The sequence below is a fragment of the Rattus norvegicus genome, chromosome 19, assembly GCF_036323735.1.
Source record: "Rattus norvegicus strain BN/NHsdMcwi chromosome 19, GRCr8, whole genome shotgun sequence".
Lineage (NCBI taxonomy): Eukaryota > Metazoa > Chordata > Mammalia > Rodentia > Muridae > Rattus > Rattus norvegicus.
This window is the reverse complement of record NC_086037.1, coordinates 13,753,233-13,775,500: the sequence shown is the minus strand read 5'-3', so window position 1 is coordinate 13,775,500 and position 22,268 is coordinate 13,753,233. Positions and strand designations below refer to the sequence as shown.

At 38.3% G+C, this 22,268-nt stretch overlaps 1 protein-coding gene across 15 annotated transcripts in view; it reads right to left on the bottom strand.

Moving 5' to 3' along the window:
- The window catches only part of LOC134483112 (IQ domain-containing protein M-like), a 220,896-nt gene that overhangs the window by 141,021 nt on the left and 57,607 nt on the right, over positions 1-22,268 (bottom strand). For 7 of the 15 annotated variants that reach the window (XR_010060048.1, XM_063278342.1, XM_063278351.1 and 4 more), the window contains 2 exons: positions 17,109-17,373; positions 7,034-7,124 (listed from right to left, as the gene is read on the bottom strand). The exons of 2 other annotated variants lie outside the window; for them this stretch is intronic. Coding sequence is in view for 12 of the 13 variants with exons in the window: in XM_063278342.1 (XP_063134412.1) it covers positions 7,034-7,124; positions 17,109-17,373 (356 nt within the window). In the remaining variant the exon portion in view is untranslated. The remainder of the gene's footprint in view (positions 1-7,033; positions 7,125-17,108; positions 17,374-22,268) is intronic. 6 more of the 15 variants (XM_063278343.1, XM_063278344.1, XM_063278345.1 and 3 more) reach the window with 1 other exon arrangement.

Here is a 22,268-nt window from a genome sequence, read left to right as displayed (position 1 = left end):
TATTGGACTATTATTTAATGTCGTACTATATGGATTGAATAGACTAATGGTGTATCATTCTTCTGATAGATATTTAGGGAGCTCACACTGTTCTGCTGTTTTTAAAAGGCTCAGAAACCGTTGGGCATTCTCAATTCTACCCCTGTTCAATTTCCTGTTTGGTATAAATGCCTAGGGATGGGACTATTGTCCAGATGTTATATAAATATTACAGAGGTGTTAGTATTTAAAATATTTCCCTAAGAGAAAAAAAAACAACAGCATGTATGGGGAAAGAGACTATGACAGTCCTGGTCAGAGCTTGCTATCAGATATGGTGTGGGCACTAAATAAAGAGTAAATAAATTACGAGATTAACTTATCTCATAAATCACCTTGTCTTTCTTCTATGAGTATGACATATTCAAGGATTTGTCAAAGATCGGGGTAATTCCACTGAAATTTTAGAATTCATTTATATCCTACCAAACTTGAGAGGTATGTGCGTGTATCAGACAGTTTACTCTCTAACATGTAGAACATGACTAAGTATGTTTTAATCTTCAAACTGGAAAACATGATATCTTAGCAACAATCGTCTACTAATGAAAAATGGTCACCGAAATCATCTGGTTTAGCAAACAAAAGAAGGAAAAGCATTAAGTCCTAATTCAGAGCTGCTTCAACCCAGTGAGATGCATGCCAATAATCCTAGCACTTTGAGGGAGATGAATCAAAGTGGGAGAATGAAGTGGGAGGCACGTCATTATGGTTCTCTTATTGAACTTGTCAGAGGACCCAGGCTTGGACTGTCACATACAGCGTAAGCTCTTCGGTGAGGACAAAGCAGAGGTCAGCGTTTAGGTTCACTTGCCTGGATTCCAAGAGTGCCTGGACGGAAAGACAGATGCCATGCTTTCCAATGCACTGGCTATGACTGACAGCACTAATAGGTAGGTCAGTGCAGCTTCGTCATGGTTGGAAAGTAACATTTAGAATGTATCCACATCCACCATTGCCATGGTTGGACCAGGACGGTTTGTGAACGATAATCTTTAACTTAAAATTTGAAAGTCACATTCTTAAACTGAAGTGTGAAAATGTGGAAACAGCCCACTCTGTTCTTTGCATGACAAAAAATGGGGAACTGTAGATGAATTAAAACATCGCGTGTTTACAAAATTCTTTTATATTTCTTATTTTTTAGGCATTTTTCTTTTCTTTAGTAAATATTTTTATAATCTACCTGAAAATGATGTATGTCACCTTAACCATAAGTGCTTTCTGTCTAAGTCATCTTGAAAGGAAATATAGGAGAGAGAGAAAAAAACTCCCCTGTAAGCCTCTCTGTGATCTGGACAGAAGCGCCCCCAAAATCTAGTCTGAAAAGCTGTTAGCAATTCTCTACCTGTCCACCTGACTGATTCCATTCTTTCCCTTCTGCTTTCTACAGCATCTCTGCTAAGCTTTCTCTGCATGACAGGACGAGCCAGATTTCAATAAAAAAATTCAACCTGATGTCTTCTTTAAAAAAAAAATTCTACCTAAATACTGGTTTTCAAAAAACCTGAATCACCATGTCCCAAAGTACTTACTTGTCTGCCTGTCTGTCTGTCTGTCTGCATTCCCATCACACAGCAGCATTAACAAAATGAAGCCAACTGCCGAGGTAGGAACAACTTACTAACATAGAATAACTATAAATAAAGACAAGGCAGCCCGAGCAGATTGAAGTTCAGGCTTTATGTGCCCCAGGCTATCATTGGAGTACATGGACCAGGTCTTAATTTCGAACAGTGTTGATCTTCCTCATTAAACAGGATGTGTTTTCATTTAAAAATGGGACCTAGGAGGGTATTAGGAGACCTTTATCTTCTACCCATTGCAGAAGAAACAATTCCCCGAGAAACAGTTAACCCTACTGAGAAAGACACCGTAATGAAAGACATTATTCTTGTTCAGATTTATCACAAATGAGTGCTCATTTGTCCCTAAATCGATGTCAATGTTCCTTGGATTACAGGCTTCCTAAAATTAAATAAGAATTATTTTTCAATGAATTTGGTTAACTTTTCTCATTATTAAAAGCTTGCTGGATAGACTAAACTGTTTAACTGCTTTTTTTTTTATTAAAATTGGTATGCTTTTTATTTTAGAGAACCAAAGAGCTGAAAGTTTCCCTTTTAATAAACCTGTTTGGAAAGAGATTTCTATATAAAGATGTTTAACATGTCATTGGATAAAGGTGTTGAAGTCAGAGGTGAACTACACTGCCATCTACTTCTGCAGATGATAGCATTCAGAACAAGAGAAAGTTGTGGGAGAGAATGGAAAACTTGCTACAATACTAGGCTAAATGCTGCATGAACCTGAGCTGCTATTTGCATATTTAAATGATTCTCTATTTGCATAGTTAAATGAACAAAACGGCCGCTCATTTGCTAAGATTATCACGGTTGAGTTTTTTTTTTATTTAGCGAATACTTTATTAATTTTTGTAATCAAACCCACATAGATAAGACCTTACATATTTAATACAGTGTGTTACCCCTGTACAAATGGAAAAAACTTAAGTTCAACATTTCTAGACCAATATGGCTGTTAATTTCTGTACAGTGCCAACTCAACACAGTAAACGGGGATACTTTTTTCCAAAGTTGACAGCACAGCTAAAGTTTCAAAAAATTCAAATTATATATCTGTATATATATATTTATATTTATATAAAAAGACCAATAATAGCAGTGTGTTGTGCATCAACAGCAGCAACAGCTTTTCCAGGTTCTGCAGTCATCTGAACAAAACTGTAGAGACATCCAGCACACTCCATTAAAAAAAAAAAAAGTAAAAAAACAAAACCCGAGAAAACAGCACAGTTCTGTTACTCTTGTGGTACCTGGCACCATTTTTTTTTTAAATTAGCTTCTCAATCATCATCTGGAAAGAAAACATTCTGAGCAACATCATTAAAAACAGCTCTGATAAAGCACGGTCACTACTACGTATCATAAAGCAGGTACAAGCTATTTTACATCCACAGAGGTATGATACAGTACTGTCCTACATCTATAATACTAGAGGATACAATTTAAAAGGCATTATTTGAGACTTGATTCTACTTTTCCAGCAGAGGGCCCAAAGGATGGTGTGACACAGCTTTGTAAAGAAACATACTCTAGACAGGATTTCCTTTCACTAGTGGCACAGTTCTAAGGATTCATTCTCTCCATGAATGTCAGCTAAAACCGTTATTAAAAAAAATGAAATATCCCTAGAACAAAACCGTATAACCACCGGATTCACATGAAGATGACCTAGTGGAGACAAGCTGGACCTCACCTTACCAACAAGCTATCAAATCTGTTAGGTTTAAACAGTGAGACCTCCAAGGAAGGAGATGCCAAGTAGTGCTTCAAGGCTTCGGACCACAATCAAACACAGCATCATTTTCAACAGAAGCAGAAGCTCATCTGAGTATGCTCAAGGATGCTGACATCAACATTTAATCATCTGCTCACTCATCCAGGAAGAAGGGGAGATCAGTTACTACTGTACTTTATTGTGTTCAACCAAATCACCATGTTACAAAAATAGCAAGCTGCCATAATAAAAAATAAGGCTCCTCTATCCAGCACCAGATAGCATCATTTTACTTTCAAGCCTAGAAATTGCACACTTGTATATAAACCAACCGAAGATGAGGATTGAGAGTTCATCTTGGTGGATTTTTCCTTTGATGAATATGAAGTGTCCTTCCTTATCTTTTTTGATGACTTTTAGTTGAAAATTGATTTTATTTGATATTAGAATGGCTACTCCAGCTTGCTTCTTCTGACCATTTGCTTGGAAAGTTGTTTTCCAGCCTTTCACTCTGAGGTAGTGTCTGTCTTTGTCTCTGAGGTGTGTTTCCTGTAGGCAGCAGAATGCAGGGTCCTTGTTGGGTATCCAGTTTGTTAATCTATGTCTTTTTATTGGGGAGTTGAGCCCATTGATGTTGAGAGATATTAAGGAATAGTGATTATTGCTTCCTGTTATATTCATATTTGGATGTGAGGTTATGTTTGTGTGCTTTTCTTCTCTTTGTTTTGTTGCCAAGACGATTAGTTTCTTGCTTCTTCTAGGGTATAGCTTGCCTCCTTATGTTGGGGTTTACCCTTTATTATCCTTTGTAGTGCTGGATTTGTAGAAAGATATTGTGTAAATTTGGTTTTGTCATGGAATATCTTGGTTTCTCCATCTATGTTGATTGAGAGTTTTGCAGGATACAGTAACCTGGGCTGGCATTTGTGTTCTCTTAGGGTCTGTATGACGTCTGTCCAGGATCTTCTGGCCTTCATAGTTTCTGGCGAAAAGTCTGGTGTGATTCTGATAGGTCTGCCTTCATATGTTACTTGACCTTTTTCCCTTACTGCTTTTAATATTCTTTCTTTATTTTGTGCGTTTGGTGTTTTGACTATTATGTGACGGGAGGTGTTTCTTTTCTGGTCCAATCTATTTGGAGTTCTGTAGGCTTCTTGTATGCCTGTGGGTATCTCTTTTTTTAGGTTAGGGAAGTTTTCTTCTATGATTTTGTTGAAGATATTTACTGGTCCTTTGAGCTGGGAGTCTTCACTCTCTTCTATACCTATTATCCTTAGGTTTGATCTTCTCATTGAGTCCTGGATTTCCTGTATGTTTTGGACCAGTAGCTTTTTCTGCTTTACATTATCTTTGACAGTTGAGTCAATGATTTCTATGGAATCTTCTGCTCCCGAGATTCTCTCTTCCATCTCTTGTATTCTGTTGGTGAAGCTTGTATCTATAGCTCCTTGTCTCTTCTTTTGATTTTCTATGTCCAGGGTTGTTTCCATGTGTTCTTTCTTGATTGCTTCTATTTCCATTTTTAATTCCTTCAACTGTTTGATTGTGTTTTCCTGGAATTCTTTCAGGGATTTTTGTGTCTCCTCTCTATGGGCTTCTACTTGTTTATTTATGTTTTCCTGGAATTCTTTCAGGCATTTTTGCGATTCCTCTCTGTAGGCTTCTACTTGTTCTCTAAGGGAGTTCTCCACGTCTTTCTTGAAGTCCTCCAGCATCATGATCAAATACGATTTTGAAACTAGATCTTGCTTTTCTGGTGTGTTTGGATATTCCATGTTTATTTTGGTGGGAGAATTGGGCTCCGATGATGCCATGTAGTCTTGGTTTCTGTTGCTTGGGTTCCTGTGCTTGCCTCTCGCCATCAGATTATCTCTAGTGTTACTTTGTTCTGCTATTTCTGACAGTGGCTAGACTGTCCTATAAGCCTGTGTGTCAGGAGTGCTGTAGACCTGTTTTCCTGTTTTCTTTCAGCCAGTTATGGGGACAGAGTGTTCTGCTTTCGGGCGTGTAGTTTTTCCTCTCTCCAGGTCTTCAGCTGTTCCTGTGGGCCTGTGTCTTGAGTTCACCAGGCAGGTTTCTCGCAAGGGAAAAGTTGGTCCTACCCATGGTTCCAAGGCTCAAGTTTGCTCACGGGGTACTGCCCAAGTCCTCTCCGCGGCTGCAGCAACCGGGAAGATCTGCGCCGCCCTTTCCGGGAGCCTCTGTGCACCAGGGTTCCAGATGGCGTTTGGTGTTCTCCTCTGGCGTCTGGATGTGCGCAGAGTGCAGTCTCCTCTGGTCTCCCAGGCGTGTCTGCCTCTCCGAAGGTCCAGCTCTCCCTCCCACGGGACTTGGGTGCAGAGAACTGTTTATCCAGTCTGTTTCCTTCAGGTTCCGGCTGTGTCTCAGGCGCAGGGGTCCTGCCGCTCCTGGGCCCTCCCCTACGGGAACCCAGAGGCCTTATACATTAATTGCTTTATTAAGTAGTCTTCCAACAGCCATGATTTAGTTAATCTTACCTGAATCTTGAGTTAAATGGGGTAAAGATAGAAAGGAGAAATTTTTTTAAATTAATCTTTCAATATAATAACTTCTTTTTCTTATAATGTATATCTTCCCCCAATGATAAGTGAAACCAAACTCCTTGCCCTGAAGCTGTGCCTGTTTTCCATCTGTTCAAACCTGAGACTTGTAACAGATTTGATCAAAGAGATCGAGTGCACCGGTCAAGGGTCTTCTGGCGTGAGGCACAGTTTGTGACACAGAATTTGGAAGACAAGACATTCTTTATATATTGTGTCAATTTTCTTAACGTGTGTGGAATTCTCTTAACATGTTGTGTTAATGAATTGCTGTAAAATAAGCCATTGAGAGAGCATTTTAACAGAGAAACATCTACAGTGTACAAGTTGTCAAATATATGTGCTTATGGGCAGTCGGAGGTTTTATCTGAAGCCCTGGGGTAAAACACACACACACCCCTGTAAAGGTATCTGGAAGATGATATGACTCCATAAGATAACCCTGAAGAGAAGCTGACCCATCTCCAGGCACTCTGGAGAGCAGAAGCAAGATTGCAAATCCTTGCATCTCAACCACATCCTGTGGAATCACCCTCATCATCTGTGACGGAAAAACTAACCTTTAACTATTAGATTTTAAAGGGAAAAAATCATAAGTTATTCTGCTCCATAATTGCTGCAAAGGGGTTATTAAAATTCCAAACTTATATAATATTATCATAAAAACATGGCATTTTTCTCAAGAAAGACACAAATTGGATTCAGGCTTCTGCACTGTAAAACCCAGATGGTTTGCTTAGCTACTCAGACATCCTCTGGTTCAAAAGTTAATTGAACTGAAAACTAAAATCTTGATAATTGACATGCCTTGGGACTGGAGCAGAAAGATAAATTAGCCTCATGCATGGGGTGTTGATGGGTTTGAGAAACCACTGCCATTGGTCAGAGAATACGGCCAGAAAAGAAGAAAATTTCTGTCTCTCTCTCTCCCTCTCTCTGTCTCTCTCCCCCCTCTCTGTCTCTTTCTCTCCTTTTTCTGTTTCTGTCTCTATCCCTCCCTCCCTCCTTCCTTTCCTCCATCCCTCTTCCTTCCTCAGTCCCTCTCCCTCTGCCCCCTTCCTCTCTCTCTCTCTCTCTCTCTCTCTCTCTCTCTCTCTCTCTCTCTATTCTCTAAATTAGATAATCCACAGTACCTGTACTTCCTGAGATTCATCTCCTTCTCTTTCTCCATTCTCTTACTCACGGATTCAATATCGTCCATTATTTTACCCAGTTTCACTTTTTCTAGAATTAACAAAAAAAAAGATTTGATTGTGCATTACTATAGTTTCCAAAACAAATGTACTTTTTGATTGAATTACAACTTAAACTTACAGACCTTTTTAAAATAGGAGATGCTATATTATTCCAAAATCAATAGCACAAAGTTACCCATGAAACACATTTGATTGACTTTTCATTACTCTATGCTACTCTGACCTTTTGTAATCACTAAAATTTAGAGCTAGAAAGTAAACCGGACTTGAACAGCGTCTATCAAAAGCAGGAAAAAATGCCTACACCAACATAGCTTATGCCCATACATACAAAGGACTTCCGTGCATATCACCATTATTATCTTCATTATCATAAAGCTTGGTTTACATAGGAGGCTCTGGTGTTTTAAAAATCAATTAGCAAGTCATTAATTAACAGAAGCAAAAATCTCTTCATTTAATAGGCTCAAGACAAAAGTAATAAGTTGGTTATCCACCAACACTTTTCATTTCTCAGCTTAGATATATTAAAAGGTACAGAGGCATATGGTCCATATATCATAAAGCCTATTAATATATAAATATAGTTATAGATCTAGGTATAGGTATGGGTATATAGATATATAGATATAGATAGATAAATGATCCTCCTCTCTTCCAAGTTCCGAGATCTGCCAGCAACCTTCTGCCCACACCACACTTGCCACCAGGGTCCAAGGCTCCTCTTTGTATCGGCAATCTCCTACTCTCCCTGTGACAGTGTTTCTACCTCAGCTTTCACTGCTCTCCCCAACCCATGTTTCTCAAGTTAACTTTAACTAAAAAGACCCTTCATTGTTTTCATTGCTGTTGCTCTTGTTTTTCTTAATAAAATAACTTTACAGGCACTAGTCTGTATCATCCAGTTACCATTATTCAACCTACTTAAGACAACTGAGGGGATATTTTTTTTCCTGTGACGACTGGATGAAAAGTCTGTTTCCATCAGAATTATAGTGACGATCAACACAAAACTAAATTAGTGTAAACACAAAGAAAATGCTTCTAAATTGTGAACATGTGTTGACTACCTTCTCAAGAAAGGAACAGTCCCTGGTTTTCATGAGTCCGGGTAAGGTTTACTTGCAACAATACTAGGTCCAGAGGCCTAACCAATTTTGTTAGGACTTGGCTTTTCTCCATTACTCTGTATTTTCTGTCCTAAATTCCCAGGTCATATCCTCTGCTACCTCCAGACTCATTTTCCCCTTGCCTGTTGGAGCTTTATCATTCAATACATCACTCTGGCCATGAAAGAGTGAGTCACTGTTTATACATGAATTTCACATGTGGATTTTATATGCCTGGATGCAAATTGCAGGCATGTTTACTATGTTGTCAACAGAACTAAAGGATTCTTGGAAATCCAAAGCAATATATACGTTTACTAAAGATGGTTGTCACTACAAATAAGAAACCATAGCTAAGAAGCTATGATTTTACTTCCTCAGAAGAGCTGGTGTAAGTTACTCATGTATAAAACATGGGGTGTGACCTTCACCCCCCATAAAACACTTGACATGCTCTTAATTCTTCCCCACATATAAAAAACATGAAGCAAGAGTAATCAGACAATTTGAAAGTCAGACCATTATGGAATTTTTCTGGTCTGGTAATACTAGAAATACTAGAAGGAAGATGGTTTTGAAAATCCTTTTTATTACTTCTAAATTCTTACGATAAGTTCATGTTTAAGATCTTATAACTATATCAAAAGTTTTTCACATGCGAACCCCTATTACAGCAAAAGCAGTGCACCCCCTATTTATTCAGAGTCCTCGCTCTGCATGCATCTGTTTCAAGATACAGTGTGAAAGGAGTACAGAGATACAGGCTGATGAGTCCAGACATGTGTCAGGGAGGTCGGTGAGCCTGTCTTCTCAGTAACACAAAGTAAGGGGGGACAGTAAGTTCTGTAACAAGGACTGAAAATAAACAACAAACCAAACCTAGAAGAAAAGCCAGAGACACAGTTCTCTGTGTGACCATCTTCTGAGGGTAGCCCTCCCCTAGAAAGTCAGCCTCTGTGCACAAGGAAATAGTTTCAAATGTGAAAGCTTCAAAGATCAAGTTACTTCATGATACTAAAGTCAATATATTTTCCTACTTCATGGAAACATTTTTAAAAATATATTTTAGTTTCTCCTTTTCTAATAAATTATCAAGAATCCCAGACTTAAATCCTTCCAAATAATTTTGTAGAAATAAGTTTTAAAAGAAAGTTTTAACACGTTTGCTACAATTACATGTGTTCTAAAAGTCATTAAAATATAGACTAGAATATTTTATAAACATCATTGATCAAAACACTGTTTATAAGTTGTAACTGTGGCCACAGAAATAAGCACAAAACAGACATCTATCCTTAGAGATTTCTCTATTCTTTCCTACATATGCATCACCTAATAATGCCTTAGGAAAATCATTATCAAAGTGCATATGCCTTCATCATATATGTAAAGGAAACGATGTGTGATTTGATAACCAAAGAAACATACATTCTGACACATCTCTACACATTTACAACTACCCACACATACAATCTCAAAATTAAATTTTTCTCTCTCTCTCTCTCTCTCTCTCTCTCTCTCTCTCTCTCTCTTCTCCCTCTCCCTTTCTGTCTCTTCTCCCTCTCTCTTTCTGTCTCTGCCTCTCTCTCTGTCTCTCTATCTTTCTTTCTCTACACACACACACACACACACACACACACACACACACTTCCTTTCAGACTAGTTAAAAACCTAGTATCAATCCTAAATATATTTGTCATATATAAATATTAAATCTCGCAAAGTTCATTTAAAATTGTAACTAATCCAAAAGTAAAACTACATGCCTTTATCCCCAAAGAAAAGCATAAAGACATTTACATTATATGCTTTATGATGACTATGGAGTGGTGTTTAATATGTACTACAAAAACCAACTTCTTCATGTGACTCCTCGTGTGATCTCTAATTTCTGAAATTCATTAATTTGATAATACATCATTCAAAATTCTAATTTATAATAATCCAGAGTCATAAGTTCTTGGAAGAATGACGATTGGAATTGGTTAATCAGTACTGTAGAATCTATAAACTTCGAGAGAAATTGAGTTCATATTTTTTCCTTATTTTACTCTATTAAGGAAACTGTCACACATAAAGAACATATTTGCTAAAGCTATTTGATCTGATAATTGTCATGGCATTTTTAAAAGTTGATATCTTTGGATCAAATTCAAGGTAATGTTTAGCATGTTCTCACATAGACAGATAGATACACCATTTTCAGAAGAAAATTGTCAGCCTGAGTAGACTACAAGTACTATAGCAGATTTTCTCTTTCTTATCTCACAAACTCTAATTGAATTCTAAAATTAATGCCACTGATACCTTAGATCACATTTCCAAGTCAGCCCAAAGTGAATATCAAATTTGTTCAATAAATGCATCCAAGGTACAACCTAATGTGTGTTGAGATAAGACCTTTAACAAATGACTCACAATTTCAAGTCACACATCAGTTCTCTCTCTGATCATTGCTACCTGGTAGGGAACATACAAAGGCTCTTAGTCAAATGGCTCTGACATCACAGAGTCTATAGAGGTTTCCCCGGAGGATCCCTGTGATTGAACTCTCACAGACCCTTCATTCCCTCATCACGTACCACATTCCTAACCTCTTGTGTACAAATTAACTGCCAAAGGGAACTATATTCCCCAAAGAGACTATGGCTATAAAGAGTTACTCATCTTTTCTACTAGATCCTCACAATTTTGTCACTCTTAATGTTTCATCCCAATCTCCACAGATCCATATCTATCATCCTTCCTCAAACCATGACATAAACTATTATACACCAAATATCTCAAGACTTTCCCTCAGATAAGTTGGTATTTCACTATATTCTCCTTGATGTCCCTTGCCTGGTCTTTCTACCATCTATCTTAAGGACACAGCCTTCCAGAATCTCTTGTTTATTCCATGTGTTCACCCCTCACACTCTGGGGCTGTAGAAAGTCGTTCTCTTTATAGAAACTAACCAATCATTTTCCTTTCCTCTGAAAACAAAAATTAACATAGTCAATTCATTGCCACACTCTACCAAAAAAGTCTGCCAGAGTGACCCCTCTCCCAGTTACTCTAAACTCTACTACTTGTGATCCAATCCCAGCTTCAAGTGAAGAATTCATTCTGACATTTATTTTTAAATATAGATGTAACACCACCCCTCACTTGCCAATCTGCATTCATCAATGCCCAAGACCTGCCTCACCTAGGACACTTGGTAATGTCTAAGGCATTGTTCCTCCCTGGTAGAAACATGAACATGAGGTCACTGCATGTCCTGTCAATCCCCTCAGCTCCTCAGTTCCCACTCCTTGTTTTCTTCTCACAATGCTACAAGTCTCTGGAGCTCAGATCTTGGATTTTCTCCCAACTACACTTTTTCCCTTCATGACCTTCTCAAGGTCTATGATGGTAATAAACTCTATATTTGTGCTACTTGAGAAATAAACACTAAATTTAGATATTTAGCCCACAAAATCAAATTTGAATGTCGTTATAAATAAAGTATCTTTTGAGTAATGTCATAGCCCATTTTGTGGTGCTATAACAGAGTGAATGCTCTTAAGGAAAAGACTACTTGATGTCATGTCTTTGATGTTTAAAAGACTCCTTGTACCTACTATATCCAAATCCTAACTCTTGAGTTTTCTCCATTAAAAACTACATACCCAAACAGGGCCCAGGGGGCCTAACCTAATCTAGATGTGACCGGAAAGTCTCCTTCATGATACGAAAAGACACCATGTAAGCAACTCATAGCCCTACTCAACTATGATGCCTATGAACCACAACAATGACCAGCATGGTATACTAACTCTAAGGGTGCAATAGTGACACACAGACCTTGACGGTAACCAACATCTCTCTAATTAGACTTAAGACCTGCCAAGAAGAGAGAAGTTGTGCCTGGTATTGGAAAACCTAACCAACTACTCAGGGTTAGTGAAGTCATGGACCTTGGGGAACCTACAACTAGCACTGGACTAATAATTCTAATCAGCACGATCCCTAACTACATTCTGCATACTTGACCTTATACATACAGATAAGTGTAGTTCTCACACCTCATTAAGGAAACGTCTCTTTACAACACAAGGAGGCCATTACAGAAAACTACAACTCTACAAATGGGAGTTGTAGAGCCCAGTCTCAACTTATCTACAAAAAAATTCCTGCACCTAATGTTTAGTGATCACTGCAGAAGGGACAAAAACATTGTAAGAGCCAGAGGAACAGAGAATTTGCTGTGAGCCTGTGTTTCCATGTAATGTCAGAAGCTACACTTTTAAAGTCTCACCAACATGACTGTTTGAGCATGAAGGACACCAGTAAACATGCTAACACGGAAGGAGGAAGCTCATGAAGTCTCAACCCTAGAGGAAGAATTACAGGCAACCAAAGAATGCTGAATGTGGTAGAAATATTCTTCCCTAGGGAAGAGTACACCAATTGGCTATCCATTATCAAATGGTCAGCCTGAAAATACAAGCAACATTGCACAGATGAAGCAGGTTGTATTTATGTATATTTTGCAATACACACAGACACAGACACTGACATGGACATGCACACATGTGTGTGTGTGCGAACACATACACATACCCACACACATTTAACAATTTTAAAAGGGGGTCATGAATTTAAAAGATAATAAAGAAGGGTTTGCATGGGAAGGAAGGCTTGGAGTGAGGAAAGGGAAGGAAGAAGGGAAGGAGTGCTAGCACACCAAGAGCACAGGTAGGACTACAACTTCTGCTCCTAGGGACCCACCTGGAGCCCTCAGGACACAGGAGCCAAGGAGCAATCTGGGACAGGATCATTCCAGTTTCTGTCTGCACCCAGAGGTGATACTGAGCCACGGGCCTCTGTGTCCTGATCCTGCTGGGAAAGAGTTGGTCTCCCAGGAGAGCTGACAAACAGACTTACAGGAGGGTCAAGTGACTGTCAAAGACAGCAAGACCAGCTAACACCAGAGATAAACAAATGGCAAGAACCAAGTGTAAGAACATGAGCAACAGAAACCAAGGCAACTTGGCATCTTCAGAACCCAGTTTTCTTACCACAGCAGGGCAAGGATATCCCAACACACCATAAAAGCAAGATTCCCATTTAAACTCACATCTCATAATGATGTTAGATGACTTTTAAGAAGGATATAAGTAAAAACCTTAAAGAAATACAGGACAACACAAGTAAACAATTAGAACCCCTTAAAGAGGAAGCATAAAAATCCCTTAAAGAATTACATGAAAACACAACCAAACAGGTGAAGGAATTGAACAAAACCATCCAGGATCTAAAAATAGAAATAGAAACAATAAAGAAACCACAAAGGAAGTCAACCCTGGAGACAGAAAACCTAGGAAAGAGATCAGGAGTCATATATGCAAGCATCACCAACAGAACACAAGAGATAGAAGAGAGGATCTCAGGGGCAGAAGATTCCTTAGAAAACATTGACACAACCATCAAAGAAAATGCAAAATGCAAAAAGATCCTAACCCAAAACATCTGAGATATCAAGGACACAATGAGATCAAACCTAAGGATAATAGGTATAGAAGATAGCAAAGATTCCCAACATAAAGGTCGGTAAATATCTTCAACAAAGTTATAGAAGAAAATTTCCCTAACCTAAAGAGAAGCCCAAAAGCATACAAGAAGCCTACAGAACTCCAAGTAGACTGAAGCAGAAAAAAATTCCTCCCAGCACATAATAGTCAAAACACCAAATGTACTAAACAAAGAAAGAATATTAAAGCAGTAAGACAAAAAGGTCTAGTAACATATAAAGGCAGACCTACCAGAATTACACGAGACTTCGCAACAGAGACTATGAAAGCTAGACGATCCTGCACAGTTGTCATACAGACCCTAAGAGAACACAAATGCCAGCCCAGGCTACTATATTCAGTAAAACTCTCCATTACCATAGATGGAGAAACCAAGATATTCCATTACAAAACCAAATTTACACAATATATTTTCACAAATCCAGCCCCATAAAAGATACTAAATGGAGAACTCTAACACAAGGCAGGAAGCTAAACCCTAGATAAAGCAAGAAAGTAATCTTTCAACTAACCCAAAAGAAGATAGCCACACAAACATAATTCCACCTCTAAAAACAAAAATAATAGGAAACAATAATCATTAGTTCCTAATATCTACCAATACAAATGTACTCAATTCCTCAATAAAAAGGCATAGACTAAGAGACTGGATATGTAAACAGAACCTAGCATTTTGCTGTATATAGGAAACACACCTCAGTGAAAAGACAGACACTTCCTCAAAGTAAAAAGCTAGAAAAAAGTTTCCAAGCAAATGGTCACAAGAAACAAGCTGGAGAAGCCATTCTAATATCAAATGAAATCAACTTTCAACCAAAAGTTATCAAAAAAGATAAGGCAGGATACTTTATACTCATCAAAGAAAAAATCCACCAAGATGAACTCTCAATTCTGAATATCTATGCTCTAAATGCAAGGGCACCCTTGGTCATAAAGGTCATAAAACAGGCCTCAACAGATACAAGATGATAGAAATAATCCCAGGCATCCTGTCCTACTACCGTGGACTAAGGCTGGTCTTCAAGAACAACAAAAAATGACCGAAAACCCACATATACATGAAAGCTTAACAATGCTCTACTCAATGATAACTTGATCAAGGAAGAAATAAAGAAGGAAGTTAAAGACTTTTTAGAATTTAATGATAATGAAGGCCCAGCATATTGAAACTTATAGAGCACAATGAAAGCAGTACTAAGAGGAAAACTCATAGCTCTGGGTGCCTCCAAAAAGAAACTAGAGAGAGCATACACTAGCAGCTTGACAGCACATCTGAAAGCTCTAGAACAAAAAGAAGCAAATACACCCAAGAGGAGTAGAAGACAGGAAATAATCAAACTCAGGGCTGAAATCAACCAAGTAGAAACAGAAAGAACTATACAATGAATCAAGAAACCAAGAGCTGGTTCTTTGAGAAAATCAACAAGATAGATAAACCCTGAGCAAGCCTAACCAGAGGGCACAGAGACAGTATCCAAATTAGCAAAATAAGAAATGAAAAGGGAGGCATAACAACAGAAACCAAGGAAATTCAAAGACATCAGATCCTACTGCAGAAGCCTATACTCAACAAAACTGCAAAATATGAATGAAATGGACAATTTTCTAGACAGATACCAGGTACCAAAGTTAAATCAGGATCAGATAAACCATCTAAACAGTCCAATAACTCCTAAAGAAATAGAAGTTAAAAGTCTCCAAATCAAAGAAAACCAAGGACCACATAGATGGGTTTAGTGCTGAATTCTATCAGACCTTCGTAGAAGACCTAATACCAATACTATCCAAACTATTCCACAAAATAGAAACTGAAGGAACACTACCAAATTCCTTCTACAAAGTCACAATTAGTCTTATACGTAAACCACACAAAGACCCAACAAAGAAAGAGAACTTCAGGCAAATTTCTCTTATGAATATAGATGCCAAAATAATAAGATTCTTGCAAACTGAATCCAAGAACACATCAAATCAATCCCCCATCATGATCAAGTAGGCTTCATCCCAGGGATGCAGGGATGAAGGATGCCTATAGGCACATAGGAAGTGACAATAGGAGGTGTGGCTTTATTGGAGAAGGTTTGTCAGTAGGGTATGGCTTTGGTGTCTTAGAAGCTTAAACCTGCCTGTGGATTCAGATATAGAACTCACAACTACCTCTCAACCATGTCTGCCCGCATGCCATCATGGTTCCCACCATGTTGAAAATAGACTAAACCTCTGAAACGGAAGCCAGTCCCAATTAAATGTTTTTCTTTAAAAGAACTGTAGTCGTGGTGTCTCTTGTCAGCAATACAACACTAAGACATTGTTATTTATATTTCTTTGCTCTCATCTGCTAAAAGCATAGATTCAAACCCTAGGCTGCTTAGATTCCCAAAAGTCTGGCCCTATCCCTCTTCCCAGCTTTGTTTCCTGATATCATGATCTTTCGCCCTTCTGGGGACTGAGGAATTTTTCTCCCACTGCTCAATGGGGCTTCTCTCTGCTCTTAACAATAAAGAAATGTCTTAAAATCCTATTTCTAGTGAGATCTTTGCTGATAAATTTTCATTTTGGCCTTTAGTTTATTATTTCATGGTGTTCCCATATACTTTCTTTTACTTCTCATTCAGCAATTGCCATGCAGTGGGAAAAGAATATTCTCGAACCTAACATTGATCTATAAGTCTTTTTTAACCTTTTGTTTCCCCAGTTCTGAACAGTGTCTGACACAGAAAGAAAAGTCTTTGCTGAGAAAAAAAACTATAAACAGATGAATGGCTTAGGAAATATTTTAGAAATACCTAAGCCTTTGACCACTATAACAACTACAAGTGTGTTTTGAGGTCATTTGTTTAAGCTGTTACTATGAAGAAAACAGTATTGACTTTGCTTAAATGGAACCGAGGTTTCCCCCTTACTACGCTTCTAATAAAGAATACATTTTTACTAATGTTTGCCTTGTGGAAAACTCTACAGCCTGGGAATACTGTTGAGGGAGCTGGGGAAACATCCCTGAAAAGAGGTTGCTTGCCCTAATGGTCCCCATCAATAGAACTTAAGCTATTTGGTAAATAAATATTCTCGAACTATCTGCACTAGAAAAAGAAAAAAATGTCACTTAAGGAAAACACATGAGCCAGTTCTGGTTCCTAGGTTCCCCTTCCCTGTTAGGATGCTCTTGTCACAGTTTCTGACAGATCAAACGTTGGAAGCTCCAGAAACCATCCTCCTCAGCCTTCACGGCTAAAACAAGGTTCTAGGTACCATTTGAACCAGAAAATTTTATTTCAAGCTCTCAAAAACAGCAAAGGGTTCCATGTGCTACTTTTCCAATCTTCTTGCTGCCATGTGAGGCTTACCTTTTTTTAAAAGGTCTACAGGCTGGTACTTATTTTTTATATTCGGAACATGCTGCTCCTTCAAGGAAGTTTGCTGTGAGGCCTCAGTTAAATTTGAGCATTTGGCAGTGTCCTTGGGGGAGCTAATGCTTCTGAGTACCAACCGATGTTCTTCAACGACATTAAGGATTTCACTTTTCTTAATCTCGAAAGGTATGAATTGGCCAGTTTTCGGTTTTTGGTGTTTGTTTTTAAAGACATCTATAGACGTTCCATGAGCCTTATTCTATAAATAAAACAAAAAAATTAAAATTTTAATATTTATTTTTTTAATGTAGTTGCATGGTTAAGTTTATAAGTAAACTTTACCGAGATGAAAAAAAATCATACCATAGCTGGCTGCATTTTGAAAACCGTCTCGCTGAGAAGATATTTACTGCAACATGCATGACCGTTATTAATTAAGCCCACACTCTAAAGCTAGTCCCAAGCATGAATGGGACTTCAAAATCCCACTTCAAAAGGAAAGTGATTTGTCCAATAGCAGCTTGTGTCTCAAAAGAGATATTTTAAAATGTAGGTGTGCAAACAAACACCCCCCAAAACTTACATACAGGCAGCATTATTCAAATTGAACATTTAGAAATATAGAAATATATATGAAAGGGGTTGGGGATTTAGCTCAGTGGTAGAGCACTTGCCCAGCAAGCACAAGGCCCTGTTCGGTCCCCAGCTCTGGAAAAAAAAAAAGAAATGTAAATAAAAGTGTATATGCGCTTCCTGGTTGCTGCCACCGCGGAGAGCTCATAAGCAACACCCCACGAGCAAACTTGAGCCTCGGGACCACAGGTAAGACCAACTTTTCTGCTGCAAGCCACCTGCCTGGTGAACTCAAGACACAGGCCCACAGGAACAGCTGAAGACCTGTAGATAGGAAAAACTACACGCCCGAAAGCAGAACACCCTGTCCCCATAACTGGCTGAAAGATAACAGGAAAACATGTCTACAGCACTCCTGACACACAGGCTTATAGGACAGTCTAGCCACTGTCAGAAATAGCAGAACAAAGTAACACGAGAGATAATCTGATGGCGAGAGGCAAGCAACAGAAACCAAGACTACATGGCATCATCGGAGCCCAATTCTCCCACCAAAGCAAACACGGAATATCCAAACACACCAGAAAAGCAAGATCTAGTTTCAAAATCATATTTGATCATGATGCTAGAGGACTTCAAGAAAGACGTGAAGAACTCCCTTAGAGAAACACAGGAAAACATTAATAAACAAGTAGAAGCCTACAGAGAGGAATCGCAAAAATCCCTGAAAGAATTCCAGGAAAACATAAATAAACAAGTAGAAGCCTAGAGATAGGAGTCACGAAAATCCCTGAAAGAATTCCAGGAAAACACAATCAAACAGTTGAAGGAATTAAAAATGGAAATAGAAGCAATTAAGAAAGAACACATGGAAACAACCCTGAATATAGAAAACCAAAAGAAGAGACAAGGAGCTGTAGATACAAGCTTCACCAACAGAATACAAGAGATGGAAGAGAAAATCTCAGGAGCAGAAGATTCCATAGAAATCATCGACTCAACTGTCAAAGATAATGTAAAGCAGAAAAAGTTACTGGTCCAAAATATACAGGAAATCCAGGACTCAATGAGAAGATCAAACCTAAGGATAATAGGTATAGAAGAGAGTGAAGACTCCCAGCTCAAAGGACCAGTAAATATCTTCAACAAAATCATAGAAGAAAACTTCCCTAACCTAAAAAAAGAGATACCCATAGGCATACAAGAAGCCTACAGAACTCCAAATAGATTGGACCAGAAAAGAAACACCTCCCGTCACATAATAGTCAAAACACCAAACACACAAAATAAAGAAAGAATATTAAGAGCAGTAAGGGAAAAAGGTCAAGGAACAAATAAAGGCAGACCTACAGAATCACACCAGACTTTTCGCCAGAAACTATGAAAGCCAGAAGATCCTGGACAGATGTCATACACACCCTAAAAAAACACAAATGCCAGCCCAGGTTACTGTATCCTGCAAAACTCTCAATTAACATGATGGAGAAACCAAGATATTCCATGACAAAACCAAATTTACACATTATCTTTCTACAAATCCAGCACTACAAAGGATAATAAATGGTAAAGCCCAACATAAGGAGGCAAGCTATACCCTAGAAGAAGCAAGAAACTAATCGTCTTGGCAACAAAACAAAGAGAAGAAAAGCACACAAACATAACCTCACATGCAAATATGAATATAACAGGAAGCAATAATCACTATTCCTTAATATCTCTCAACATCAATGGGCTCAACTCCCCAATAAAAAGACATAGATTAACAAACTGGATACGCAACAAGGACCCTGCATTCTGCTGCCTACAGGAAACACACCTCAGAGACAAAGACAGACACTACCTCAGAGTGAAAGGCTGGAAAACAACTTTCCAAGCAAATGGTAGGAAGAAGCAAGCTGGAGTAGCCATTCTAATATCGAATAAAATCAATTTTCAACTAAAAGTCATCAAAAAGGTTAAGGAAGGACACTTCATATTCATCAAAGGAAAAATCCACCAAGATGAACTCTTAATCCTAAATATCTATGCCCCAAATACAAGGGCACCTACATTTGTAAAAGAAACCTTACTAAAGCTCAAAACACACATTGCACCTCACACAATAATAGTAGGAGATTTCAACACCCCACTTTCATCAATGGACAGATCATGGAAACAGAAATTAAACAGAGACGTAGACAGACTAAGAGAAGTCATGAGGCAAATGGACCCAACAGATATTTATAGAACATTCTATCCTAAAACAAAAGGATATACCTTCTTCTCAGCTCCTCATGGTACTTTCTCCAAAATTGACCATATAATTGGTCAAAAAACAGGCCTCAACAGGTACAGAAAGATAGAAATAATCCCATGCGTGCTATCAGACCACCACGGCCTAAAGCTGGTCTTCAATAACAATAAGGGAATAATGCCCACTTATACGTGGAAATTGAACAATGCTCTACTCAATGATAACCTGGTCAAGGAAGAAATAAAGAAAGAAATTAAAGACTTTTTAGAATTTAATGAAAACGAAGGCACAACATACCCAAACTTATGGGACACAATGAAAGCTGTGCTAAGAGGAAAACTCATAGCGCTGAGTGCCTGCAGAAAGAAACAGGAAAGAGCATATATCAGCAGCTTGACAACACACCTAAAAGCTCTAGAACAAAAAGAAGCAAATACACCCAAGAGGAGTAGAAGGCAGGAAATAATCAAACTCAGAGCTGAAATCAACCAAGTAGAAACAAAAAGGACCATTGAAAGAATCAACAGAACCAAAAGTTGGTTCTTTGAGAAAATCAACAAGATAGATAAACCCTTAGCCAGACTAACGAGAGGACACGGAGAGTGTGTCCAAATTAACAAAATCAGAAATGAAAAGGGAGACATAACTACAGATTCAGAGGAAATTCAAAAAATCATCAGATCTTACTATAAAAGCCTATATTCAACAAAACTTGAAAATCTGCAGGAAATGGACAATTTCCTAGACAGATACCAGGTACCGAAGTTAAATCAGGAACAGATAAACCAGTTAAACAACCCTATAACTCCTAAGGAAATAGAAGCAGTCATTAAAGGTCTCCCAACCAAAAAGAGCCCAGGTCCAGATGGGTTTAGTGCAGAATTCTATCAGACCTTCATAGAAGACCTCATACCAATATTATCCAAACTATTCCACAAAATTGAAACAGATGGATCACTACCGAATACCTTCTACGAAGCCACAATTACTCTTATACATAAACCACACAAAGACACAACAAAGAAAGAGAACTTCAGACCAATTTCCCTTATGAATATCGACGCAAAAATACTCAATAAAATTCTGGCAAACCAAATCCAAGAGCACATCAAAACAATCATCCACCATGATCAAGTAGGCTTCATCCCAGGCATGCAGGGATGGTTTAATATACGGAAAACCATCAACGTGATCCATTATATAAACAAACTGAAAGAACAAAACCACATGATCATTTCATTAGATGCTGAGAAAGCATTTGACAAAATTCAACACCCCTTCATGATAAAAGTTCTGGAAAGAATAGGAATTCAAGGCCCATACCTAAACATAGTAAAAGCCATATACAGCAAACCAGTTGCTAACATTAAACTAAATGGAGAGAAACTTGAAGCAATCCCACTAAAATCAGGGACTAGACAAGGCTGCCCACTCTCTCCCTACTTATTCAATATAGTTCTTGAAGTTCTAGCCAGAGCAATCAGACAACAAAAGGAGGTCAAGGGGATACAGATCGGAAAAGAAGAAGTCAAAATATCACTATTTGCAGATGAATATGATAGTATATTTAAGTGACCCCAAAAGTTCCACCAGAGAACTACTAAAGCTGATAAACAACTTCAGCAAAGTGGCTGGGTATAAAATTAACTCAAATAAATCAGTAGCCTTCCTCTACACAAAAGAGAAACAAGCCGAGAAAGAAATTAGGGAAACGACACCCTTCATAATAGACCCAAATAATATAAAGTACCTCGGTGTGACTTTAACCAAGCAAGTAAAAGATCTGTACAATAAGAACTTCAAGACACTGAAGAAAGAAATAGAAGCAGACCTCAGAAGATGGAAAGATCTCCCATGCTCATGGATTGGCAGGATTAATATAGTAAAAATGGCCATTCTACCAAAAGCAATCTACAGATTCAATGCAATCCCCATCAAAATACCAATCCAATTCTTCAAAGAGTTAGACAGAACAATTTGCAAATTCATCTGGAATAACAAAAAACCCAGGATAGCTAAAACTATCCTCAACAATAAGAGGACTTCAGGGGGAATCACTATCCCTGAACTCAAGCAGTGTTACAGAGCAATAGTGATAAAAACTGCATGGTATTGGCACAGAGACAGACAGATAGACCAATGGAACAGAATTGAAGACCCAGAAATGAACCCACACACCTATGGGCACTTGATTTTTGACAAAGGAGCCAAAACCATCAAATGGAAAAAAGATAGCATTTTCAGCAAAAGGTGCTGGTTCAACTGGAGGTCAACATGTAGAAGAAATACAGATCGATCCATGCTTATCACCCTGTACAAAGCTTAAGTCCAACTGGATCAAGGACCTC